The 23,399-nt window shown below is 40.4% G+C and overlaps 1 protein-coding gene across 1 annotated transcript in view; it reads left to right on the forward strand.

Annotated features, from left to right (window-relative positions):
• LOC104498953 (triple functional domain protein-like) overlaps positions 1 to 23,138 on the forward strand; it is a gene marked incomplete at its 5' end in the record, with an annotated part of 36,732 nt that extends 13,594 nt beyond the window's left edge. The window contains 16 exons of the mRNA XM_010142397.1: positions 2,533 to 2,622; positions 3,239 to 3,331; positions 3,950 to 4,000; positions 4,212 to 4,289; positions 5,123 to 5,314; positions 6,243 to 6,420; positions 7,282 to 8,051; positions 12,179 to 12,426; positions 13,226 to 13,364; positions 13,714 to 13,741; positions 14,602 to 14,764; positions 16,831 to 16,952; positions 19,389 to 19,467; positions 20,099 to 20,299; positions 20,736 to 20,874; positions 22,279 to 23,138. Coding sequence (XP_010140699.1) covers positions 2,533 to 2,622; positions 3,239 to 3,331; positions 3,950 to 4,000; positions 4,212 to 4,289; positions 5,123 to 5,314; positions 6,243 to 6,420; positions 7,282 to 8,051; positions 12,179 to 12,426; positions 13,226 to 13,364; positions 13,714 to 13,741; positions 14,602 to 14,764; positions 16,831 to 16,952; positions 19,389 to 19,467; positions 20,099 to 20,299; positions 20,736 to 20,874; positions 22,279 to 22,821 — 3,114 coding nt within the window. The remainder of the gene's footprint in view (positions 1 to 2,532; positions 2,623 to 3,238; positions 3,332 to 3,949; positions 4,001 to 4,211; positions 4,290 to 5,122; positions 5,315 to 6,242; positions 6,421 to 7,281; positions 8,052 to 12,178; positions 12,427 to 13,225; positions 13,365 to 13,713; positions 13,742 to 14,601; positions 14,765 to 16,830; positions 16,953 to 19,388; positions 19,468 to 20,098; positions 20,300 to 20,735; positions 20,875 to 22,278) is intronic.
• Between the last annotated feature and the right edge of the window lie 261 nt (positions 23,139 to 23,399).

Here is a 23,399-nt window from a genome sequence, read left to right on the forward strand (position 1 = left end):
CCCAAAACCTTTTTCCACCTTATTACCCCGTATGATGGTATCATCAATGTGCTGGAAATGTTCAGGAGCTCCACCCTTTTCTAGTGCAGACTGAATCAGTGCATGGCAAATGGTGGGACTGTGTTTCCACCCCTGGGGCAGTCAATTCCAGGTGTACTGGATGTCTCCCCAGGTGAATGCAAACTGTGGCCTGCACTCGGGTGCTATAGAAATGGAGGAGAATGCATTGGCAATATTGTGGTGTACCACTTAGCTGCCTTGACTTCTGTTTCTACTGCAGCTCACATTCGGGAAGAAGACACATTCAGGAGACATAACAATAAGACCAAACTGGCCTAGGCATGCCAAGGAAATATCCTCAAAAGCTGGGAATGTCTCCTCCCCTGCCTTGCCCATGAGGTTGCTAAGAAATGACAATGACACATAAAAATACTGAATTAACCTCATATCTAGTATATCGTATCATGGGTTGACAATGTCAAATATAACAACATGATAGTCCTGATCTGTCTCCCAGAGGTGAGGAACGTCACCCCAGGGAACACACTGTGCACACAGGGATTTGCATAACACCACAACACACTGCTCACCACTGCCAGGGAGCTGAGCCGCGCCCCACGCTGCTGTGCCCCACCAACATTTGTAGTCCTCCCCCCGTATGTTTATACTAGGCATGACGTCAGTATGGTATAGAATATCCCATCATCTGGTCCTGTCTGGCTGTGGGAATTAACCCTTTCCTAGCTGAATGCAGGACACATCTGCCTTCTAATCCCAGGTGTCCGTGCATTACCCTGAAGCCTAAGAAACAGAAATAGGGAAGAGGCTCTATTTTCTTTCCAGTTTGCATTCAAGTATCCTTTCCCCTTCTGAGACTTACAGCAGTGGTTGCGATTCCTCACTGTCTGCTTGGGAAAGAATTGAGAGTGCCAGAAATCTGTCGTTTCATTTTAGTACAAGGCGTTACTTTGTAGCCTTAATCAAGTCCCCATTTATTTTTTAAGAGAAATGACCATGTGATAGACGTGGATATTATAACACTTCAGAAGGAAGTCAGATGAACTAGTTTTCTAGAAATTAGGTATCAAAATTAAAGACATATCAGACATGCCATTAATCAGTCATTTTGGTGTCTCTGTGTAGAAATACAATTTAATATCTGTTTCAGATGAGGTCGCAGAGTAGTCTACACAAGACAGCAGAAAGGAAACTCGCCTGTTAAATATGATCATTTACACAAGTGCACAAAGACTGAAGACAGACTGGATTAAAACAGATTTAATGGATTGTAGATTTTTGCTGCCATCTGTGTTTGAAGTCAGTATCAGGGTAGCAAAAGAGCACAGAACCAAATGTTAAAGGATCAGTAATACTGGAAGCCAAGCCTAATTCCTGGACTAATAATAAGGAATGAGCTGCTTCATTTCTGAGGGATTATTTTTCCAGAAAAAGGCACGGGGAAAGGAGAGAATTCTGGCAATGGTAAAATGGGAAACCTGGAGGAAGTAACTCTCCCTGTTTCTGATTGCTGTTTTACTTTCTCCTGGTATATTTGTAACTGAGTTGCCTTTGAAATACAGCTTTACCATTCCAGATGGCAAGGCAAGCTGTGATGCTATTACAACCTCCTCTAGCAAAACCCTGACTGTCAGCTAGAACATGATGATTCAGTTCCTTCTCTTCTTCTGTGTCCTGCTCATCTCCATCTTACGTCTTCCTTTTTTGCTTTCCGTTTGTCTTCATGGTCAGTACTCCCTAAGTCTCCGAGCAGCAAAGCCACCAAAGGCAAGCTGATCCTAGCAAAATGATAAGGAAGGTTTTGGAGTAGGTAATAGACATACATGGTTATGTTTGTGTTTCTTAACCAGCAAGATCTGTAATGAAGACTGAATCTTAAAGGCTGAATTATGCCTTGTGTCTTTTTCCCTTGTTGCCTTGGTGTTAAAAGCACATGCACAAAATACAGAACCAGAGTTTAAAAATACTAACACTACCATCTCCAGGCTCCAGCCATTGTTTCCAGGCTACATTGCCTTCATCCCCACTCAAACTCCAGTAGGACAGCTGATACTAAATAGAAGACTTGAGAGGTTTCTCTGTACAGCTAAACAGGAGGAGGTCATTATTCTACTATATTAGAATAATAACCAGATTATTAACATTAAATAAATACAATATTTCAAAGGCTCCATCCATTGCTTTTGCTAGAAGAAAAAGATAAGCATTTTCATACCTAATTTTATTGTGGGACCTGCTGATCTATCATCTCTAAACACCTGTGGTTCAGGAATATTTATAACTGTGGCAGTTTTTTTACTTGTGTTGCCTTTGTGAAGTCACCATGATATTCCTAAATAAATGTGTTATCAGATCTGTAATTTGCACGTATGGAGCTGCTTCTCTTCTTCAAAAAGACCTTTTTAAGTGACTACTTTTGAACAGCTGTGCTTCTTAGAATAATACTCCCATTTCAATCTGGCATGCTGTTTTTTCTTGGTGATGATGTATCTTTCTGTATCTTTGTTCTTCTAGGAGAGAAGGTTGCACATGTACATAGTTTACTGCCAAAACAAACCAAAGTCTGAGCACATCGTCTCAGAATACATTGATACGTTTTTTGAGGTAAGTTCCTGAGAGAAGATACATGCAAGATGAAGGGTGTGTACAGATCATAATCACTATCAGGTTTCTTGATTAAAACAAAACAGTATAACCCTACCATCCACCTCCCAAAAATAAAGGCAGCACATATTGTTGTTACTGTTTTAAATTAAAATTTCTTGCTGTGTCTGTTCTGATTTCTCAAGTCTGATACAGGCTTCTCGACATATATTAGTCTCTAGGGGAAGAGAACTAAAGTTTAGGTATAAGACACCAGTTAATCAGTAGAGTCTCATCCTTACTAGTCCTAGCCTAGGCAATTAGCAGTGCTTACTATATGAAGTGGATGAGCAAAGATCACTGTCAAAAATAAGCTATATGTAACTTTTGATTGAAAAATTACATTTCACTCTACAATCTTGTCAAAAAGAGATACGGAACATGCTTGGAGAGTGGAATACTTTGGAAGCAAAGCTGATAGAGATAAGGGGAAGGACTCCAGAGATTCTGCTCTGACTTTTGCCAGTTTCTGCTCTGATAGCCATTAATGCTGATACATCCTGCTTTGTTTTGAACTCAATAAAACAAAGTTGTTTCTAACTGAATTAACAAAAAATGTTTGTTTTACAACCCTCAGGATCTAAAGCAACGCCTGGGCCACAGACTTCAGCTCACGGATTTGCTAATAAAACCTGTGCAGAGAATTATGAAATACCAGCTGTTACTAAAGGTAAAGAGATGTTGAGATGAATGATGTAATATATGTGTTAACAGATATGTTTTCTTTTTAAAATACTGCTGATGCTTTTCTACCTTCCTTCCAAACAGAACCCAGATTTGTAAGCAATGTCGTATAATGAGCATATTCAGATGGTTATAAAAACTGCAGAATTTTGCTTTTTCTTTTAACAGTTAAAGACCAAATGAACTCAAGTCGGTGACTTGGAAATGTTTAGAATTTGTACCAATGCCACATGAAGGGGAGAAGGATCTCCCAACTGTTTTCATATGTAAATGTGATATGAGTCACTGGGACTCATCCCAACCATTCTGCCTTCATCTGCAAGCATTTTAAAATCACATAAATGTTTACCGAAGAGCAACCCTGTGTATCAGAGATCATTGCCTTAATACATGTTATTGTATGAGCTAAATCAAAATAGAGAATAAATCTAAAAAAACAAGAGGAGGGAAAGCACTGCAGCAAGAAGCTTTTAAAAGAAGATTCTTCTATGTGTCTTCCACAGTCTGTTATTCTCTGACAAAGGATAGCAAATTCTGATTTTCTAAGATTTCTCATTGCTGATTAATGAGAAAATAACTCACTATTGCTTTTTTACTTTTTCAGGACTTCCTCAAATATTCTAAAAAAGCTAATCTTGACACAACAGAACTAGAGGTACTTGTACTTTAAGTGATTTGAATGCCTTTTACTCTGAACTTCTCTTGTTTTGACAGACACTTTCCTTTTCTGATCTTCTTGAGAATGTGATTTTCAGTGTTTACTTTTTGCATTTCTGTTCTAAAGCAACCATAACAAATGAAACAAAATTTTATGCTGCTAACTCATTTGGAAAATGAAGCTTTGACTTTTTATTTGTCTTGAACAGAGAGCTGTAGAGGTTATGTGTATAGTACCAAAACGGTGTAATGACATGATGAATGTTGGCCGCCTGCAAGGATTTGATGTAAGTTGGCTGGAGTTTTGCTTACAATTTTTGTCAGGTTAGAAATTAACCATTAATGCTGTGGGGAGAAATGAGGTAGGGTGCTCCCTCACTGTCAGGTTAGGTGGCGCAAAAAGCGGTGAATGAAAAATCAAGTCTTAGCACTGCCAAGGACTTTTTCCTGGGAAGCTTCACCTGTTGTCAGTCGCGCTAGCTAAGTCCCTCCGCAAAATCTAGGAAGCACTGGTGTTATTACAGTTGTTATTATGTTATTACAGTTCCCTTATTGACTAATGACTATTGACTAGTGAAGTAATCAGTTATTAGTAGGTGAGCAGGCCTGCCTTTAGTAGTGTAGACAAAGGAGGAATTGCTAAGGTCAGTAAAGTACCTGAGGCAGCTGTAGCCCTTCTTGTTTCGATAAGTCTAGAAGAGGTGGAAACTGGCTGCTGAAGCAGTATGCATCAGCCAAACCATAGTCACATGTTCTTGCAAAGCCCTTTCTGCTCTGTGATGCAGGTATGAATTTGAATTCCTCCCCTTTTCAAAGACTATGCAAGTTACTCTGGCAGTTAACGAGAATAGAAGGGTTACAAGCCTCAAACTGCCATATGAATTGAAAAGGGTGCAGGGGATTTGGGGAGAGTTTTTTGTGCCCTTTCTCTCCAGTTTTTTGAGAAAGGGCACAAGAGTGTCTGGTGTATAGGAGGATAATGAATATATAATGGTTAGTGACACTCAGAAATTGGAAAATAAACAAAGCTATTTTGTCATGAGCATCTGCTCAGGAAGGTTGATTGGAGAAAGAAGGGAAGAACTGCGCTAAATGTGTTTTCCCTTGCCTCTGTGTTCAGGGTAAAATTGTAGCCCAGGGTAAGCTCCTGCTCCAGGACACATTCTTGGTTACAGACCAGGACACGGGACTTCTGCCACGCTGCAAGGAGAGACGAGTCTTCCTGTTCGAGCAGATTGTCATTTTCAGTGAGCTGCTAGATAAAAAGAAAGGTTTCTCCATGCCCGGATTCTTGTTTAAAAACAGTATCAAGGTAACTTTTGTGCGTGAGTCTTTGCATCCCCTCCACAAACTCTGCTAAAGTAACAGTTTCTGATTCAGTGTGGAGTCACTAGTGACCTGTAGATGGGTAATCACAAAGCACAGTGAGGTGTCAAGCATTTCTTGAAATTCCTACTGAACTTGTGCATACTCTGATAAATTGAAATTTTTGGATTGCGCTGCTCTGATGCTTCCTACGTGGAACATACCAAAACAGTTCTTGCACAAAGCTGGACAGGCATTCACTAAGAGTTTAGTCTTCAGCTCTGTGCTGTGTGTACACCACATTGCAATTTCATTACAAATAACAATAATAACTCTTTGCATATCCCTTCTTTTGAGTTTCAGCTGAAATCCTTCCAAATGCATGGGTAACATTTGTAAGTAGCGCCACCTTTTTAGACATGTCAGCTCTTCCTCAAACAAAGCGTTTACCCCACTTCAGGCTTTCCCTGAAACAAAAACTGATGGTATTAGGTCCCGCTATCCCTCCTCATGAGGCATTTTAGGTGGGTTCTGTTTCCCTTAATTCACCTCAGTGCTCTGCCTGCCACCTGAGCATCGTGTTCAGCACTGGCTGCACAGCCTGTTCCAAGGCATTGCTTTATCTGCAGCAGAAGCCTTTGCTGTGGGCCAGTGGTAGAGCTCCATAGCAGGCTCCCCGTTTTAAATAACATATAGAGGGAGGGAGGGACGATGGAGAACATCATGCCACACTGACCAGCTGGAGGTTGTTCAGGCAGAGTGTGTCAGAAAGAGGTACGCTAATCCTTAGTTTACTGTAATACTTCATTTCATAGTGTTTTACTGAAGGAAAGAATGGTCATCACTTGAAGATCTGATTCTGAGCTCCTAAGTAAGCGATTTTAAAGGTATATTTCTCATAAAATACATGAAGTAAATTCTTTTTTTTGGTGAAGGTGAGTTGCCTTTCCCTGGAGGAAAATGTGGACAGTGATCCATGTAAATTTGCACTAACATCAAGAACGGGCGATGTCACGGAAACCTTTATTTTACATTCTGCGAGTCCGGGAGTCCGCCAGTTATGGATCCACGAAATTAACCAAATTTTGGAAAACCAGCGCAACTTTTTAAATGGTAACTTATTTCCTCTCACTGAAAGTTTGTAATTGAATGACTTCTCTCTCATCTGTTGTTTCTTGGCTTTGAAATGTTTTGCAGGTTTCTTTTTTTTCCTGAGCTAATACGGAACATTTGGGGGACATGTGCCATATTTCTGCTTCAGAACAGATGCTAGCATTTATTATAAGAGTTGTAGTCTGAATTTACATGGTGTTCTCTTGGTGAAATTTTCCAAAAGTTTTGTAGGAGTGATTCAAGATTGGCACCATCCATTGAGGTGGAGAGCTTATGTACCCCTTTCAAGCGAATGCAAGCCTTTAAAGGCTAAACCCAAGTGGAATTTTAAGCATCTATTCAGAATACGTTTTGGTTGTTTTATTTTGGTGGCCATTGTTGTCACATCTTACTGCAGCAGCAACATTCAGTTTCTGCAGGAGAAATGTAGAAGACAGTAGTGTCTGCAGTGACACTAGAAGGTTCTTGCTATATTTTTGTATCCAAACCGATCATATCCATTGATCGTTGCACCAATCTAGATTTTTTTAGAGAGTCATAGTGGATGGAACAACGAGCTGAGAATTCGGAGTCACACATGTTTTTTCCCAGCTTGGCTGCTGACTGATTATGTGATCCTAGAGGAAAACATTTCTCCCTGGTTTCAGTTTTTCAACTTTAATAGAGCTACATATAGCAAGTCATGAAGATGTGATATAGAAAAGTGACTTGAGGTCTATTACGTGACCAGCATTGCTAAGGGAATTTACCTTATTTGAACAGCTCTCCCCTTTTGCCAGTAAATGTGTCTTGTTTAAACTGTTGCTGTTCCTTTTCTTGCTCTCCTTTCCCTGACTGCCTCCCCTCCCACCCCCATTGCAGCCTTGACATCCCCAATTGAGTACCAGAGGAACCACACCAGTGGTGGAGGAGGCAGTGGAAGCAGCAGCGGTAACAGCACCGGCCCCAGCAGCTGTAGTGGCGTTCCCAGCTCCAGCCGTAGCCGGCCATCCCGGATCCCCCAGCCTGTCAGACACCATTCCCCAGTCCTGGTCTCCTCTGCAGCCTCGGCCCAAGCAGAGGGAGACAAGATGTCAGGTATGTCCATTCACAATCTCTCCCTGCCACACTACAACACCTCCTTAGAAACTGGCCTGAGCCAGCCAGACAGGCACCCTCCCAATGCAGAACCGGACGGTCCTCAGAGAGAAGCTGAGCAGATTCCCAAGATGAAAGTTATTGAAAGTCCCAGGAAGACAGCAGGAAACATTTCTGGCTCAGCTGATGGAGCCCAGAAAGACCCACGTGGAAGCTCAGAGGACAGTCGATCAAGAAACAGCATAGGATCACTGACGCTTGGGAAGCCAAGGCCAGGAGCCATCTCACCAATGAACTCTCCTCTCTCCACGACTTTCCCTTCTCCTTTTGGCAAAGAAACCTTTCCACCCAGCAGTCCCCTGCAGAAGGGCTCCTTTTGGAGCTCCATCCCAGCATCCCCCGCCAGCCGTCCTGGCTCCTTCACTTTCCCTGGGGACAATGACTCCCTCCAGCGGCAGGTCCACCGCCACTCTTCACACAGCAAGGACACAGACCGCATGAGCACATGCTCCTCGACCAGCGAGCAGTCAGTTCACTCCACCCAGAGTAATGGGGTAAGAGCGGAGCACCTCTGTCCTGCGAGCTCTTCTAAAACCTTCCCATGCTCCTTTTCTGTGCGTTACCATCACTCTCCGTACTAACTTCTGGCTCTCCAGTGCTGCACTGCTCTGAAATAATCAACTGTTCGAATATCTTCTGCACATTAAAAAACCAAAAGCGTCTACCTCTCTGTGTATGTATATGTACAAACGTGGTTATGTATACAGACACAAAAGCAACTGCTAACATGCAATCTCTGCCTCTGCTGGAAACATAGATCACTAGGCTGATACTTACTAACTTGCTCTCCTTGCTTTTTTTGTCTCTAATTTGAAGGCACATAATTAACATGCTGAAGCGTGGCAGCCACAGCACCTTGGGGTATGCATTGTGGCCAGCACTTAAATCTGACATCGAGATTTTTGGCAGATTGCCTTGGGGCTTTTTTCCCTTTCACGCACAAATCCACCCCCATTGTCCTGATGAATTCTAACGTTGTGGAGGCATCTACGGTACATTCCCTGGGCTGCTTGATTTTTATTTTTCATTATTTTTTCCTCCCTCTCCTTTCAGCCTTAGTTGACATACAACAATCTCTTTATAAATCTTGTGTCTGACCAAGGAAGCTTCCTGCAATCCACTCGATATAGGCCAACAAAACCTAGCTAAAATAATTCTCCTCCTACTACAATCAAAACAAATAGCGGCTCCGCTTGTCTTTTCTGCTTTGTAAGAAGAACTGGTTTAGGGCATCTGGAGATTGAACTCTGTAGTATGTACTTGGCGTGTTTGTGTGGAAAGCTGGAGTGCCAACAGAATCCACATTCTCTCTAGTAACGTCCACCAGGAAATACAACACAGCAATCACAGGGGCATGTGGAAATATAAAGCAAAAAATTTCAAGGCACTTGCCGTGGATATGGTAGGCAGACTATGGTGCCTTTCTTTTTAAACTCGCATTTAATTTTCCTCTTCCTGTGTTGTGTTCGCAAATGTTTGTCCTTCCACTCTCTCACAAACAGTATGCAATACCAATTTTGCCAATCACCTAACTTGCCAGACCTTTTTTAAGTGCATGCATTTCTTTATAGAACTGTTTAACACACAGAGCTTTCCTGACTTCTTGGTTCTTACTTTTATAATAGCTTCAGAATAAAAAATTGTGCTTTGCATGTATTGTACTTTTATCCCAATCTTCCTTCAGCTTTTCATTTGGTTTAGCTCTGTCTTGTGTTTATCTTCAGTCTACCTGAATGTGATGATGATATAATATCTGGGATAATTTGAGTATTTTGCAATTACTTCACAGTACGTGAATCAAGATACTGGTACTTTTTATATGCAGAGAAGACTTGCATAGTATTAATTGATGTCATTCCATTAAAAAAAGAGAGAGGGGGAGAGACAGGGGACAGCACTGAGTTTTCAAAACATTTGAGTTTTTTAATAATGCCTCAGCAAGACACCATTGCTTGTTTTTAACTTTCTGTAAAACATAATACCTGAATGCATGCCTTCTGCTTCACAACTATGTTTCTTTTAGTTTGGTAATTGAGATGGGTCATAATGCTTCATTCATAACCTCTAGACCATACTTTAGCAGCATTTCGCACCACATTCAACAGGCTAGAGAAGATGGGTTGGGAAGGTTTGTTTGACTTCTAACCGTTTGTGTGTGTATTGACATGCACGTACAGTTAAGGTTGGTTACTTATAGAAATTATATTTCTAAGAAGAAGAAAAAGGACTTGGGTTTGCTAGTATTCCAGGAATATAGGAGCAGTTTTTTCATATTTTGATTGTAATCCCATAATTGAGGTCAGTGATGACCAGCAGAACTTGTAGTAGAAAAATATTAACTGTACAAGAATAATTACTTCCTTGTAAGGCAAAAGAGAAAGCTGTCTTTCTGTGATGAGAATAAATTCTGAAGCAAACATGTTCACAAGAACATTTGTCAGCTGGTAGTTACCAGACGCTTGTTTATTTCACAAATTTATATGTCCTTGTTGAAGATAAATACTCAGAATTTAATATGATCCTTCAAGACTTAACTATTAAAAAGAAATGTTGTGTTACAGGAAGGTCAGTCCTGCAGTTACACAAATTCTGCTGCATGCTAAGAAACAGTATGTTAAGGAATAGTACGTGGGGCAAGGTTTGGGGCTTAGGCTAGTATTGCATCTTCAGCCTTCCCTTCAGCTCTTCTGTAAGTCTAACAGAAGGAGTTAACAAAAGCAGCATTCTATGAAAAGAGTTATTTTTCATCTAGCTAAAAGAATCTGGCAAGTTGTAATCTGCGTTTAAACAATGACTGAAAATGAGACTGATTTTTTTGGTCATACTATTCCCGGTTTGCCAAAATCATTGAAAGGGCTTGCGATTACAAAAGACCATGCAGGCAGTCCTCTAAGGCGGATAAAATGAGTTCTCTCACTGGAAACACAGCATCTGGGATTAACACAAATATCCTTTAGTAGAGGTACGATCCAGGATGAGATCTTTCTCTCTGGGGTGGCATTTGCTTCATCATCCTAATGGGGGAAAAGAAGACAACAGACCTGTATTTGAACAAAATGATCCAGCTAGAATAAAATGTACAGACTTACTGGAAACCCAAACTCCAATCTGCTGAACATGCTATGAATAAAACTGTTCCTTCCCAAATGTCGTGGTTTCTCAGCCAAAGCACTCATTGGGAAGCACAGACACTGAGACATGGTGTGACTTGTTCAAGACCTTTAGGAGACTGGAAGAGAACGTGTTTTTCAGGGCTTCTAGTGTACCATGCTGTTCACTGACCCCTGCAGCATCCCCTCAGTGCTGAGGGGAGAAATGTTTGATATTGTTGAGAAAAAAGGTGACAGTGGTTTAATAGTGTGTGGCAAGCTTTCCACTCACTGCCAGCACGTACCTGGTACTAACAAGTGGCTGTGCTTCTGTTTAAGTAATAGCAGTCTGCAGCTGGGTACTGATTTCCTTCTTCGACTCAGCTACTACTAAGCAACAGTGAGCACTCACTGACACTGAGTTGAAACAGTTCGAAGTGAGAACAGAGACAAAAAACTGGCACACAAACATACACGCCTCAGGCCACATCATTAATAGACCATCCACTTTGTTTCTAACTCATTTCAAGAAGGTAAGAACTTATTTCAGGGAATAGGGTGCATAGTCTGATAATAGATCTCACACTTCCATTTATTAAATCTCCTGAGAGAAATGCATGCAAATGAACAAAATTACTTTAATAATAATTTCCAGTGGCTTCATGGCCAGGTGAAGGCTTTTTGTTCTGAAAAGTAGTATGGCTTTTAACGTACACCTGATCAGCCATAATTCGCTTTCTGCGAATGCTAGTGGGGAAATGAACAACATTCATGAACACTAGTTGAAAGTAAATGATAAACAGCTAATAACACCCACATATCATACCACTAATCACTAGAAGTGAGATTTCCACCTTTATTCTCATATTCAGTGGGCCTGTTTTGCTGAAGAAATGAAAAATTTATTATTTCACAAATTTACCTCATTCTGTGCATTTAAGGAATAAATCTGGTCATAGATATTCAACCAGGGACAAGCCTCGTGGTTTGAAAAACACTGTCGAAAGCCTGTTTTGTTCTGTCGTACCTTGTCACATTCTGTGTGCAGAAGGCTGGTGTCTGAGATCTGACAAATGGTGCTAGGAAAGACTCTATGTGGTTTTCATTGTTGGAATTTCCAGTGTTTATGAGGTAACGATTATGATTTTGAAACTGCATCTGTAAGACCATGAAAAACTGTGCTGTACTGTAGTTCTGTGGCCTGAAGAGGATGGGAGGTTCCGTGTCTGAGCTTGAAAGAAAGACTAGTTGAGATCTATGTGTAAGCTGACTCTGAGTTAAAGGAAGTAATCTTGATTAAAAGTAACAGTAATAAATTTCTGCAGCAGCTGTGTGTGAAGGTATTCAAAGATCAAACTGATTTTTACAAGGTAGATAGACACAGGCAGCTTCAAAAGAGAAACTGTAGGTCTCTTCTTTGACCACAGCTTGTTGTGTGGATTATGCAGGTAACGTAGCAGGCCAAGAACACGCTGTCATCTTTATGAACTCTAAACTCGATTCTTTTTTCTGCTTCCAATTGACGTTTGCAGAGTGAAAGTAGCAGCAGTAGCAATATCTCCACCATGCTGGTGACACACGATTACACGGCAGTGAAGGAGGATGAGATTAATGTCTACCAAGGAGAGGTCGTGCAGATTCTAGCCAGCAACCAACAGAACATGTTTTTGGTGTTCAGAGCCGCCACTGATCAGTGCCCCGCAGCCGAGGGCTGGATTCCCGGCTATGTCTTGGGGCATACCAGTGCAGTCATCATTGACAACCCTGATGGAACCATCAAGTGAGTGCCTGGGTGTGTGTAAAAGGGGAGGGGGAAGAAAAACTTGCAATTTAGACAAGACTTTGAACTTTTAAACCAAAAGTTGATGTGATCTTTGAGAAATAAGTTAACAACAAGCAGAAAGAGTACTTGAGAGGTCCCTTAGCAAGCTTCAAGATACAACCTAGTAAGAAAGAGCCCAGAAGCACATATTCTTTATTAGAAAGCTGTAGTAATGCAATCTTCTGGGAAAACTTGATGAAGGAGTATTATCTAAGAGCAGCAGTAATTACAGGTTTATTTAATGGAATGAGTTATCAGGCTAGATACCTTTGTTCAGGAAAACAGGTAATGTTTGTTCCAAGTGAAACGAGATTTGAGAGTTCCTAGACCTCTAATTAGAGCCACAAACATGTTGAAAATAACTGATTGTGATAGAAAGATGTCACTCAAATCTGCAATGGCAAAAATTATATCAAAGTTCTTAGCACTAAAGCGTTATGTAAAGCGGCTGAAGGCTGTATTCGATACGGGTTTCATACTGATTATCGCACAGTTTGACAGTTTGTACTTTGCTCGAATGGTAAACTTTCTATATGAATGATTTCAGGAAATACTGAGCTATGGACTAATCTTACTAGCTTGCTTACGGTTTTAACCATGGGTAGCATCTCTTATGGAATACTTAATGTATTCCATGTCAGTATACTTTATGACAGTGAAATAGCATTTTGACGTACTTTTCTAATGCTGTTGGAAACTAGAGAGTATAACACATAACCTGGAAAATATTGATCAAAGCTTGATGTTCTATATCCAGGAAGTCAGCGTCTTGGCACACAGCACTCCGTTTAAGGAAGAAATCTGAGAAAAAAGATAAAGACGGCAAAAGGGAAGGCAAGCTAGAAAACGGTTACCGCAAATCCCGAGAAGGACTTGCCAACAAGGTTTCTGTAAAGGTAAGTGTTGCAAAGATGTAGTAGATCCCGAGAGAAGTTGTGTTGGAATTTCTTTAAAAGCAGCTTCTGTCAGAATTTAACATGAAGGAAATAGAGGCAACAGTGGTTTCAGTGGACAATGTTTGCCAAATCTGAAAACAGAAAGTTACAATCTTTGAGCCTGCAAGCGTGATGTAGCATAAGGGTACTGCAGAAAGAGTGGAATGGTGCAAAAATTCTGTTGTTCGGATGTTTCTTGGATCTTTATGGGTACAGCTAACTTGGACCCATCACTGTGCTTTGTTTTCTACCGTTCTTTAAGTTGTTATAAGGTTATCAGGACATTAATTCTTTACTTTCTCCTTTCCAGCTTCTCAACCCCAATTACATTTATGATGGTAAGTTGCTTTAATTTTTAGAAGTTGCAGTAAGTGTAATTTGATTAAAGCATTTACTTTGTTTAAATTTGCTTGATAAGATTTATCTGAAGAACGAGTGTTTTCTGTCAAAATATGCGCAGGCTCTTTTTGGATAAGGGAGACAGTTTATGAAATATGTCATGTTTATTTTTTAAGATGCAAGGAACACGTTTTTGTTCACAAGACCAAAACAACATAAAACATGAGGACCATATGACAAATTCTGTGGAGAGACTGTGTGGTAGTTGGGCCTTGCTGAATTTGCAGGATAACAAGACCAGGAGTTAGAGCTGCTTCATTTTTAATCGTGCACCCTAAGGAACATTCGGGACCTCTTCAGTGCAGAGGCTAGTCAGGACAAAGATAGGGCCCCTCTAGGGGTCAGAGCCAAACTGGGTTTTTATCTTCATACACAGAACGAAACTTTTTGAGTTTCACCTGTGAAAAACGGAAACCACTACAGTGCCTCAGTGGATAAGTGAGATGTTTTGTGTTTCCCTTTCCAGACTTAGCTGGATATAAAAAATAGCCTAGCTGAGCATCTTCGTAAATACTTTCCACTGTAGGGTTTCCTCAGCTTGCCATAAGCAGGGTGTTTGGTTCACTGTGGTAGGCTTCAGGGTTATGCATGGCATAGCAGAAATGTTGTGTTCAAGTTCACATGGAGAAAAATTCACTAGCTCTGCAGAGCCCCAGCAAATGGCTTAACCATGGATGTGTTCCAAGGCTAGAGGGACAGACAACACCTTGGAAATTTAAAGTACTACACTAATTTGTCTAGTAGAAAAGCAAATTTATTCACTTGAGTTGACCTAAAGCCATTAATTTTCTTGTTCCAGTTCCCCCAGAGTTTATAATACCATTGAGTGAGGTAACATGTGAGACAGGAGAGACCATCGTGCTTAGGTGTAAAGTCTGTGGTCGCCCCAAGGCTTCAGTTACTTGGAAAGGTCCTGATCATAACACACTGAGCAATGACGGTCATCACAGCATTTCGTACAGGTACAGTAATTTGTGTGATGTTCAACAGGAATTGCTGAAACTGTTTTGTTTTCTATTTGCACCTTTGGTGCAGGATAGCATTTGGCTTTAAGCCATAAAGTATATTTCACAGCTGAGATTTTCTGGAAATGTTGTGTAATGTCAGCATACCTGAATGTCATGTTCAGTTGATTCTTAAAAAAAAATTCAGCTGGTATTTCTGATTAGGTGTTACAGACACCACTGTGGTTCTGTCATTCTGATCTAGTGCTTGAACCAGAACAGTACGTTGTGATACACCATCCTGCCAATCCCTCATTTCCATTAGTAAATGCACACCAGCATTTTTGAGGAAGATGACTGCTTTCAAATTACACTGCAGTAATTTGTAAAGAAAAGCCTCTGGTTCCTACTGGCATGGCAATGTTACTGCCTTCATTGCTGAAGCAGGGAAATTAACATTTTTGTCTGTTTTTAGCTTTGCTCTGATAGAACATAACAGACTAACTGGTTACTCAACCACATGATTAATAAGAGAAATTGCTGTATGTTGGAATGTGAAACTGCGTGTTAGAAAAGGTTTTTTTCTGAAAAGGCATTCTTTTATATACAGAAAATTTTTTAATGAGTAACTTCAGTGTGAAGAAAGGTCTTATGAATTATGCTCTCAATTCAAAATGAAAGGTTTTTTTGTGAAAACTTTCTCATTAAGAAATAGAAGAACATGTGATCTTAGAGGTTGTGTGGTATAGCCCAGCTTACCTGCAAACTTGGTCACATGTTATGATGTTCTTCTTTTCCTCCTGCTGCTTTTTCCTTTTCACTGGGTGTATATTTTTTTTTAATGGGGAGATTAGAGGCGTTGTGGCAGCTTTGCTACTGCATCCAGGACTGTTGTGAGATGAGTAAGATTAGCTAGGTTTAATTCACCGTGATTCATTACTGTTACAGAATTATATCCACTAACTCATGTTGGCTGTGGCTGGCAGATACTTAGAAATAATAAGCACAAAATGTTCTTTGAGCTGGGGAGGGGCATCATCTTCTTATGTTCCTAAAATTTACGTTCATTTTTTCACTGAGAAATGAATGCGTGGTCAAGACCACAGCAAATAGGTTTTGGTTCGGTCAGTCAAATTACTCGCAGTAACTGGGATGAATCCAAAGAAAAGCAACAAGAATGATAGAAAATCTGAAAATGTTACTGTTGTTTTGAGCCTTGAAGTGAAAAGTCTAGGCTGGACTTGCCAGGTGCTCACATTTGTAAGAGACTCTTGCAGATAAAATTATCTGCTGTTCATGTCCGTGGCAGATGGTCAAAAAAGTACTAGAAAGGAATTGCACAGAAGATTCAAGTAGATATTTAAAGACAAACCATGAAACAAAAAGGGACATTGAGTGGTGAGAAGGATTTAGGAAGAATCTGCAGGATCTTTCTTCTGAGTCTTACATAGTTTATTGCTGTCTCTTCCCTGGAGCAGGGGGAAAACTTAAGTCATTTTTGGTTTCCTCCCATTCTCATTCTCCCAGGTTCTGAGGTCTCCAAAGTTGTGGTGAGGTCCTGTTTTGGAGAGGGAGCCTCTCTTACAAGGGGATGAATGCTGTGAAAGTACAGATGCTAGATCAGCTTCTTTATGCTATGAGTCAAGGATGGAAGCTAGCCTTTCAGAAAGATCAATGATGGATGGTTGTCTGGATACAGCTTCTCGTATTATGAAGGAAGTAGAGAAAGCAGGAAGAAACAGGGGAAGCAGGACGAAATAGCAGAAGCGTTTGATTTTTCAAACACAATGAAGCCTGGGACATGGGGAGACAGTGTCAGTAAGGACACACTATTTTGTTATTAAGGACACACTGTATATTTTTCTGATAGTGTATAGATCATTCCAAGATACTTGATGGACACAAAGTGCTCAAATTCCAGTAGATGCTCCTGAACTGGCAGGGACAGGGTTAATAATGTTTGTCCAGAGAGAGGGAGTGGCTGAAGAATAAGAAATATTAACAGTATCAATCTAACTTTGATTTGCATAGCCAAGGGTTGGTAAAATGAATGTAAAGTTAATGGATGCCATTGTGTTTCCCAGTGACTTAGGAGAGGCTTCACTGAAAATCATTGGTGTCACTGCAGAAGACGATGGTATCTATACATGCATAGCTGCAAACGATATGGGTTCAGTTTCATCTTCCACCAGTCTACGAGTTTTAGGTAGGCCTGCGTCTTTGCCTTTTTTTAATCAAGTTGCAGTAAAAGTGTCTGGTACCCATAGTATGCAAAAAAAGAAAACCCTTACCTCTTGGGCATCCTCTGTTACAGGAGTACTGTAACAAACCTTTTCGCTTGTGATATATGATTTGTTGCAGCAGAAGTAGATACACTTTTAGGACGTAACTAATTAAATGTTCATACAGACAAGGTGCCTACGCATTATTGTCAATGTGCATTTTCCTTGTCTGTGAATACTAGTTCAAACGTATTATAATAAAATCATATTAATCGTGTAAAATGATCTCCGTTCTTAGTTTAGTCTCAGTGAATGGTACTATGCTAACATGTATAATTTTAAAAGTGTACAGGTAAGAAAAGAGTAACATTGCTTTGTATTATCATATGTTCCTTTGCTTGAATTATAAAGCCATGGTGTATAGGAGAACATACAACTATTTGTTGTCTTTGCATCATGGATCTACACTTAGATTACGATATTTCAGTACCTGAAGTGAGTCAGCCTGAATCTTTGTGAGAGAACAAAGGGGAAACTTGCAAAGATGAAAAATGCCCGTGTTTTGGAGGCAAGCAGCAAAGGGAAAAAAAAAAATGTTTTTTTACATGATGTGTTTGATGGCATAGTGATAAGTTTTGGTGTGTTTGAACATTCTTGAGTGTTCAGAATCCTCCATTTTTAGAAATCGGGAAAATGCAAGGAGACAGCACGATAGAGCAAGCTTTCTTACATGCCGTTTGTAACAATTGATGCTATCTGGAACGTTTAGTCTACTGAGAGACTCATATCCATTTATGAGAATTAATTAATAGATTTTAGGTGGCATGTCTGTCTCAAATTGATTCATATAAAAGAAAATAATATATGAAGCAATGCATTCTGTCATTCTGTCTTTGTACATCTAATCACAGCTGATACGGGGACTTGTACAGTTGTCCCAAACCTCTCAAAATGTGTTCTTTCTTCCCTTTATTTTTTTCCAAAAAACTTTGTCATTTTTCTGAAATGTTGAAAAGAGACTGTGAAAGACATGCCCCTTCAAAAACCTCATCAGAAATTGCTGGAGGTTTGTAATCAGTGTTGCCACTTTGAGCTCTACCTGTTGGCAGCCACAGTAAGTGCCCTTCCGCCAACATATTGAGGTGGTGATTATTCCCAGCACTTCCTGCTCACTGAACCAAGGCAGCCAGTGGTTAACCCCTAGGATGGGTGTGTTGCTATATATAAAAGAGGCAAAAAATAAAATTTTGGTCTTTACATTAATGTTTCCTGAAAAATAGAGCTGCATTTTTTTCAGGTAGCTGCTACACTGTCATCACTGTTTTTTTTTCCTCCCAGTGGCAGGGGGCTTTGTTATTATAAGAAGTCTTTGAAGATACCTATTCTTTTTGCTGTTTCCTTCAGCTTGCCCAGGTTACTCATTTCCGTACAGATAGTTTCCACTGCTCACTGCACTTCCACTATAGAATTTGTTCTGTGGCATTGGCTGGGCTGCTTTGACATGTAATCCAGTTCGTCTTGCTGGCACCCTGTGTCATATGGGGATTAACAGGACAGGGTGATTCTACTGATAGTATCTCAGCCAAGGAAACTTCCTAATCAGGAGAGTAAAACGTTCTTGATGGACAAGAATCAGTGTGAAACTGTGCGCCTTAAGGAATTACTGTACTGAGTGTCCTTCCTACACGAGTACAGAAGCCCAAAACTGTGATTTGGCCAGAATCAGTCACAGAACTCTTGTAGACTAGACTACCATCTTTCAGGCACAGTCCTTGGTCTTACTGACCTTGTCCAAAAGCAAGTGTTCTGGTTTAGTTTTGACTGAAAAGCAAATTTGGGATGCCTTGGTTACTCTGCAACTAGAATCCAAAAGACAGGCAGCTCTGTTTTGCTAACCCTTCTACTCACTTTTACCAAGTGTCCTCCCCTTTATTTCCCCAGTCCACAAGAGCAAAATGAAAACTCTGAGGCTGTAGCACAGAGTACGTTTTCAACATCAAATTGTGAAATCTCTTTCAGTCCTTTGGACTTGAAGGACTTGCTATTTGATTGTAGTCAATTCTTATTATCTCGTTCAAAGAGTAAAGAATACTCTTTGCCCTCTGTTGCTGTCTTTATAAACCATTAAGGAGGCAACTGATTACAGAAATAATTTGCTTTCTGAGCTGTGAGAGGATAGACAATATGAGGCCATGAATGCTTTTCAATACAAACTCTCGGCTTCAGAAGAAAGATGATGGGACAAGTCAGGCTGAGGCAAATCCTTCCTGAAATCTGTTCCCAAACTGAATATGAAATCCAAAAATTATCCTTCTGAAAACATTTAAAGCAATACATTGGTTATAATGACAAAAATTTAGTTTTGAGGAGTATCTGAGTATATTAAATTCTGGCCATACTATCCTTGTCTTTCTGTGTAGGTCCTGGAAGTGATGGGATCATGGTAATCTGGAAAGACAACTTTGATTCCCTCTACAGTGAAGTGGCTGAGCTTGGCAGGTGCGTTCTGTACGGCCCAAAGCTGTCTTTGTCAAAATACAAACTTCTCTTCCAAAAAATTACATTCTTCTTGAAAAAAACTTACATATAAGCCTAAAAGACTAGAATTACATTAAATTAAATAGAATTGAGGAGGTGAAAATTTTACCAGCACTAGATGGCACTGTATAAACAGAATGTGTTTAGGCTGAAGTGGTATCATAGATTAAGGGATTCTTTTTTTAAGCGTGCCTTGTAGTGACTGACACTGCTTTTGTTGAGAAGTCTCCTAAACATTTTCATTTAGGGTGTGAAAATTACAGTCAGAAAAGGTCTGAAAATGGGCAAAATAAATTAAGTAGAATATACATTTGTCAAATTTAATGATGACCTTTGAAAGGTGGATACTACTGTGACTTGAGTTCTCTGAAAATGCGATAAAGCAGATCTCTATCAGGAGATAATTATTTATACGGACATATTTTTGGAGAAGGTGCATGCTCTGAAAACTCTTAATTATGTCCAGAAACTGCTCTGTAAGGGTAGCTTATTAGAGATCTAAAATAGACGTCTCTCAGGGTATCTCTCAAGGTAAAAGTATGTCCTTAGTGCTTCTCTAGGTTAATTCTTTCCTTTCAATACTGTATTCCAGGGGCAGATTTTCTGTCGTTAAGAAGTGTGACCAGAAGGGAACCAAGCGAGCAGTAGCCACTAAATTTGTGAATAAGAAGTTGATGAAGCGAGACCAGGTTACCCATGAACTTGGAGTCATGCAGAATCTCCAGCATCCCCAGCTCATTGGCCTTCTTGATACCTTTGAGACCTCCACCAACTACATACTGGTGTTAGAAATGTGTGTAGCCTCTAACATCTGTAAAATGCAATCTCTACAGCTGACTTCCTGGGGCATTTATAGTGGTTTATGAATGAGTAACTTTGAGATTTGACAGGAGTTTGAAAACACCTAAATATTGCACTTGTCTAATGTTGGTACTAAAATGTTGAGTTTAATAGTCAGAAGTAAACAAGTTGAGATGTTAACTGGTATGTGGATGATTATCTTAGTCTGAACATCCAGGAATTGTGTAAGACCAAGTAGTTTCACAAATTAGGAATGTTGCGACCTGGTAACTTGATATCAAATCTCCTCTTCATACCCTAGTCCTCTGTCTCCGAGGTGTTGCAGGCTACAGTTATTGCTGTAGTCTAGAGCCTGTTGGTTTTTTAGGTTTTTCTTTCAGTTCTGATATATGGATTTATCCAAAATATAACTCTTGTAATTCCAATAGGGCTGACCAGGGTCGCCTTCTAGACTATGTCGTGCGATGGGGAAACCTCACAGAAGGGAAGATCAGACTCTACCTGGGAGAGATTCTGGAAGCTGTGCAGTATCTTCACAACTGCAGAATAGCACATTTGGACCTAAAGGTGAGGAGTAAATGGGATTCCTGGCACTGTGCACCATTCTAGGCATAAAAACCTCTTGTAGGAAGCTGGGAACATGGATCTATGAATTGCTTTGAGACTCTGGAAGGGTATGGGGTTGGGGCTCCATCCCCAAATGCTTTAGATCACTTAAAGCAAAGCAGAAACTGAGTTCTCTGCTTTCTCCTTAAAAATCCCTATGTGGTCTTTTGTGCTGGAAATAATTGCTAACAGGAACAGTTTTGTTTTACTTATTTAATCATTTATTTACTTTCTGAGAAACTTGCAGCAGAAATTCATTTTTTTTCTCACAAAAGCATTGAGTTGTGAAAGAGACTGCTGTTCCTCTGTTCCTGCAAATCTGTTTCTCATTTTTCCTCTTTGAGGGATGTGATATCTATGTCTCTGGGCCTCTGTCCTACTCTTTGAATTTTACTTTAGTCTTAAGGATTTGATGCATTCTAGTAGGAAAAGCTATATAAGAAGGTCTTAATGTGAATATTAATTAAAAACTTGAAAAGAGCCTGCATCTTGCCTCCACATACTTCTGTATCCCAAGCAGAACCAGTCTGGTCTGCGTCACAAAGACCCAAAATTTCAGGGTTTTTTCTAGTGCTATCTATAGTTCATCAGTACTTTTTCCAGTCTCCGGTTATATACAGCTGCACTAATTAAAACCAAGTTGTAAGTCAGTCACTTTTATTTTAAGATCACAGCTACAGCAGCAGGAGCTTCAGAAATAAAGCCATTAAAATAATTCCACCTGCAGCTCACCAATAGTGGGGCCGTTTTCTTGAAGCCTTGAGCATCCAACAGGATCATCTGCTGCCATAGTCTCATAACAGTCTTGCCTTCCATCGGTACAGCTGTGTTACATTAAAAAAACACCAAGGAAAGCTGAATTCTGTTGAAAGCATCACGAAGGTTTCCACAACATCTTCCAGAAGAACCCAGAACCCGAAAGAAAGGGTTTTCTTGTCTCTCTGTCATAAAGCAAATAGAGCAGTTGTTTTATTCACCCTTTATTTGTGATTGCTGTTCTTTAAGCTTAAGTTCCCAAACACAGGTTCCTGTGAAACTTTGCAGAGCTGCTTTCGTGAACATCTGCCATATTATCCAGCAGAACTACATTTCCTGCAAATATTACAGTGCCAGCAGCTAAAACATATTCATTGCATACTGTAGCTGGCAAGAAACTGCCTGTTGGTTGGTCTGGGTGAAGCCTTAGTAGGACTGCCTGGGAGGTTTGCAGAGCTGTCCTTCAGCAGTAATCCTTGTAGCTTGCAGCTGTTTGTTACGTTTTCGAGCTGACAGCGCTGGCTGGGAAACAGCAATGTTGGACCTTTAAATGTCTGTTAGACTGACTTGAGAAAAAGACGTTTTAACTTTTGCTTTTGTGTTTTCTAGCCTGAAAATATTTTGGTGGACCAGAGTTCCACTAAGCCAACAATAAAACTGGCTGACTTTGGAGACGCAGTCCAGCTCAATACCACATATTATATCCACCAGTTACTTGGAAACCCAGAGTTTGCAGCTCCTGAAATTATTCTTGGAAATCCTGTTTCCCTCACTTCAGATGTTTGGAGCATTGGAGTGCTCACATACGTCCTTCTTAGTGGCGTCTCTCCTTTCCTGGATGAAAGTGTAGAGGAAACTTGCCTGAATATTTGCCGCTTAGACTTTAGTTTCCCAGATGACTACTTCAAAGGAGTTAGCCAGAAGGCCAAAGATTTTGTATGCTTCCTACTTCAGGATGACCCAGCTAAGCGTCCCTCGGCTGCACTGGCCCTCCAGGAGCAATGGCTGCAGCTGGGGAATAGCAAAAGTGCTGATAGCATTGACACATCCAGACTGACTTCGTTCATTGAGCGGCGAAAACACCAGAATGATGTTCGACCCATCCGTAGCATTAAAAACTTCTTACAGAGCAGGCTCTTGCCAAGAGTTTGACCTAGCCTGAAGTTCTCTCTCATTCTCTTTCACCTGCCAATCAGACTGGAGATAGACTCCTCCTGCCAATCAATCAGACTGGAGATAGACTCCTCCGGCCAATCAGCTGTTGACTTGAATTTTGAGGAAAGCAAACCCCGAGCCAACCAGCTGCTAGCGAATGTTCGTGTGCAAATGCATTCCAGGGGGACCCACGCAGGGTGGTGCGGGGGACTGGCGATGCAGACTTCACTGGGGTGGAGGACAATAGCACTGTACTCTGGAAAAAGCAGTCACGAGCTATACAGTAACAGTATTTTATTCAGGTTTGTGCAAAAAAAAAAAATAGTTTTTTTAATAAACAAGAGTTGAATTTTGCAAGTGAACTTAACTACCGTTTTCAAGATTTATTCAAGGAAGAAATGCCTATGTTCAAAGCACTGGTGTTAAACAAAAATGAAATCATGCCTGGAGAAGACTCACCAAAAGGCTGCCCATTGATACAGCCTCCATTTATAACATCTGGTTTTCACTTGGTCCTAGAGCTTTCCAGTTGCCTCGCCTGTATGTATCTCACGTAGCAGTGCACTGAGATCAGA

The sequence above is a fragment of the Buceros rhinoceros genome, unplaced genomic scaffold (genome assembly GCF_000710305.1).
Source record: "Buceros rhinoceros silvestris isolate BGI_N320 unplaced genomic scaffold, ASM71030v1 scaffold15278, whole genome shotgun sequence".
NCBI lineage: Eukaryota > Metazoa > Chordata > Aves > Bucerotiformes > Bucerotidae > Buceros > Buceros rhinoceros.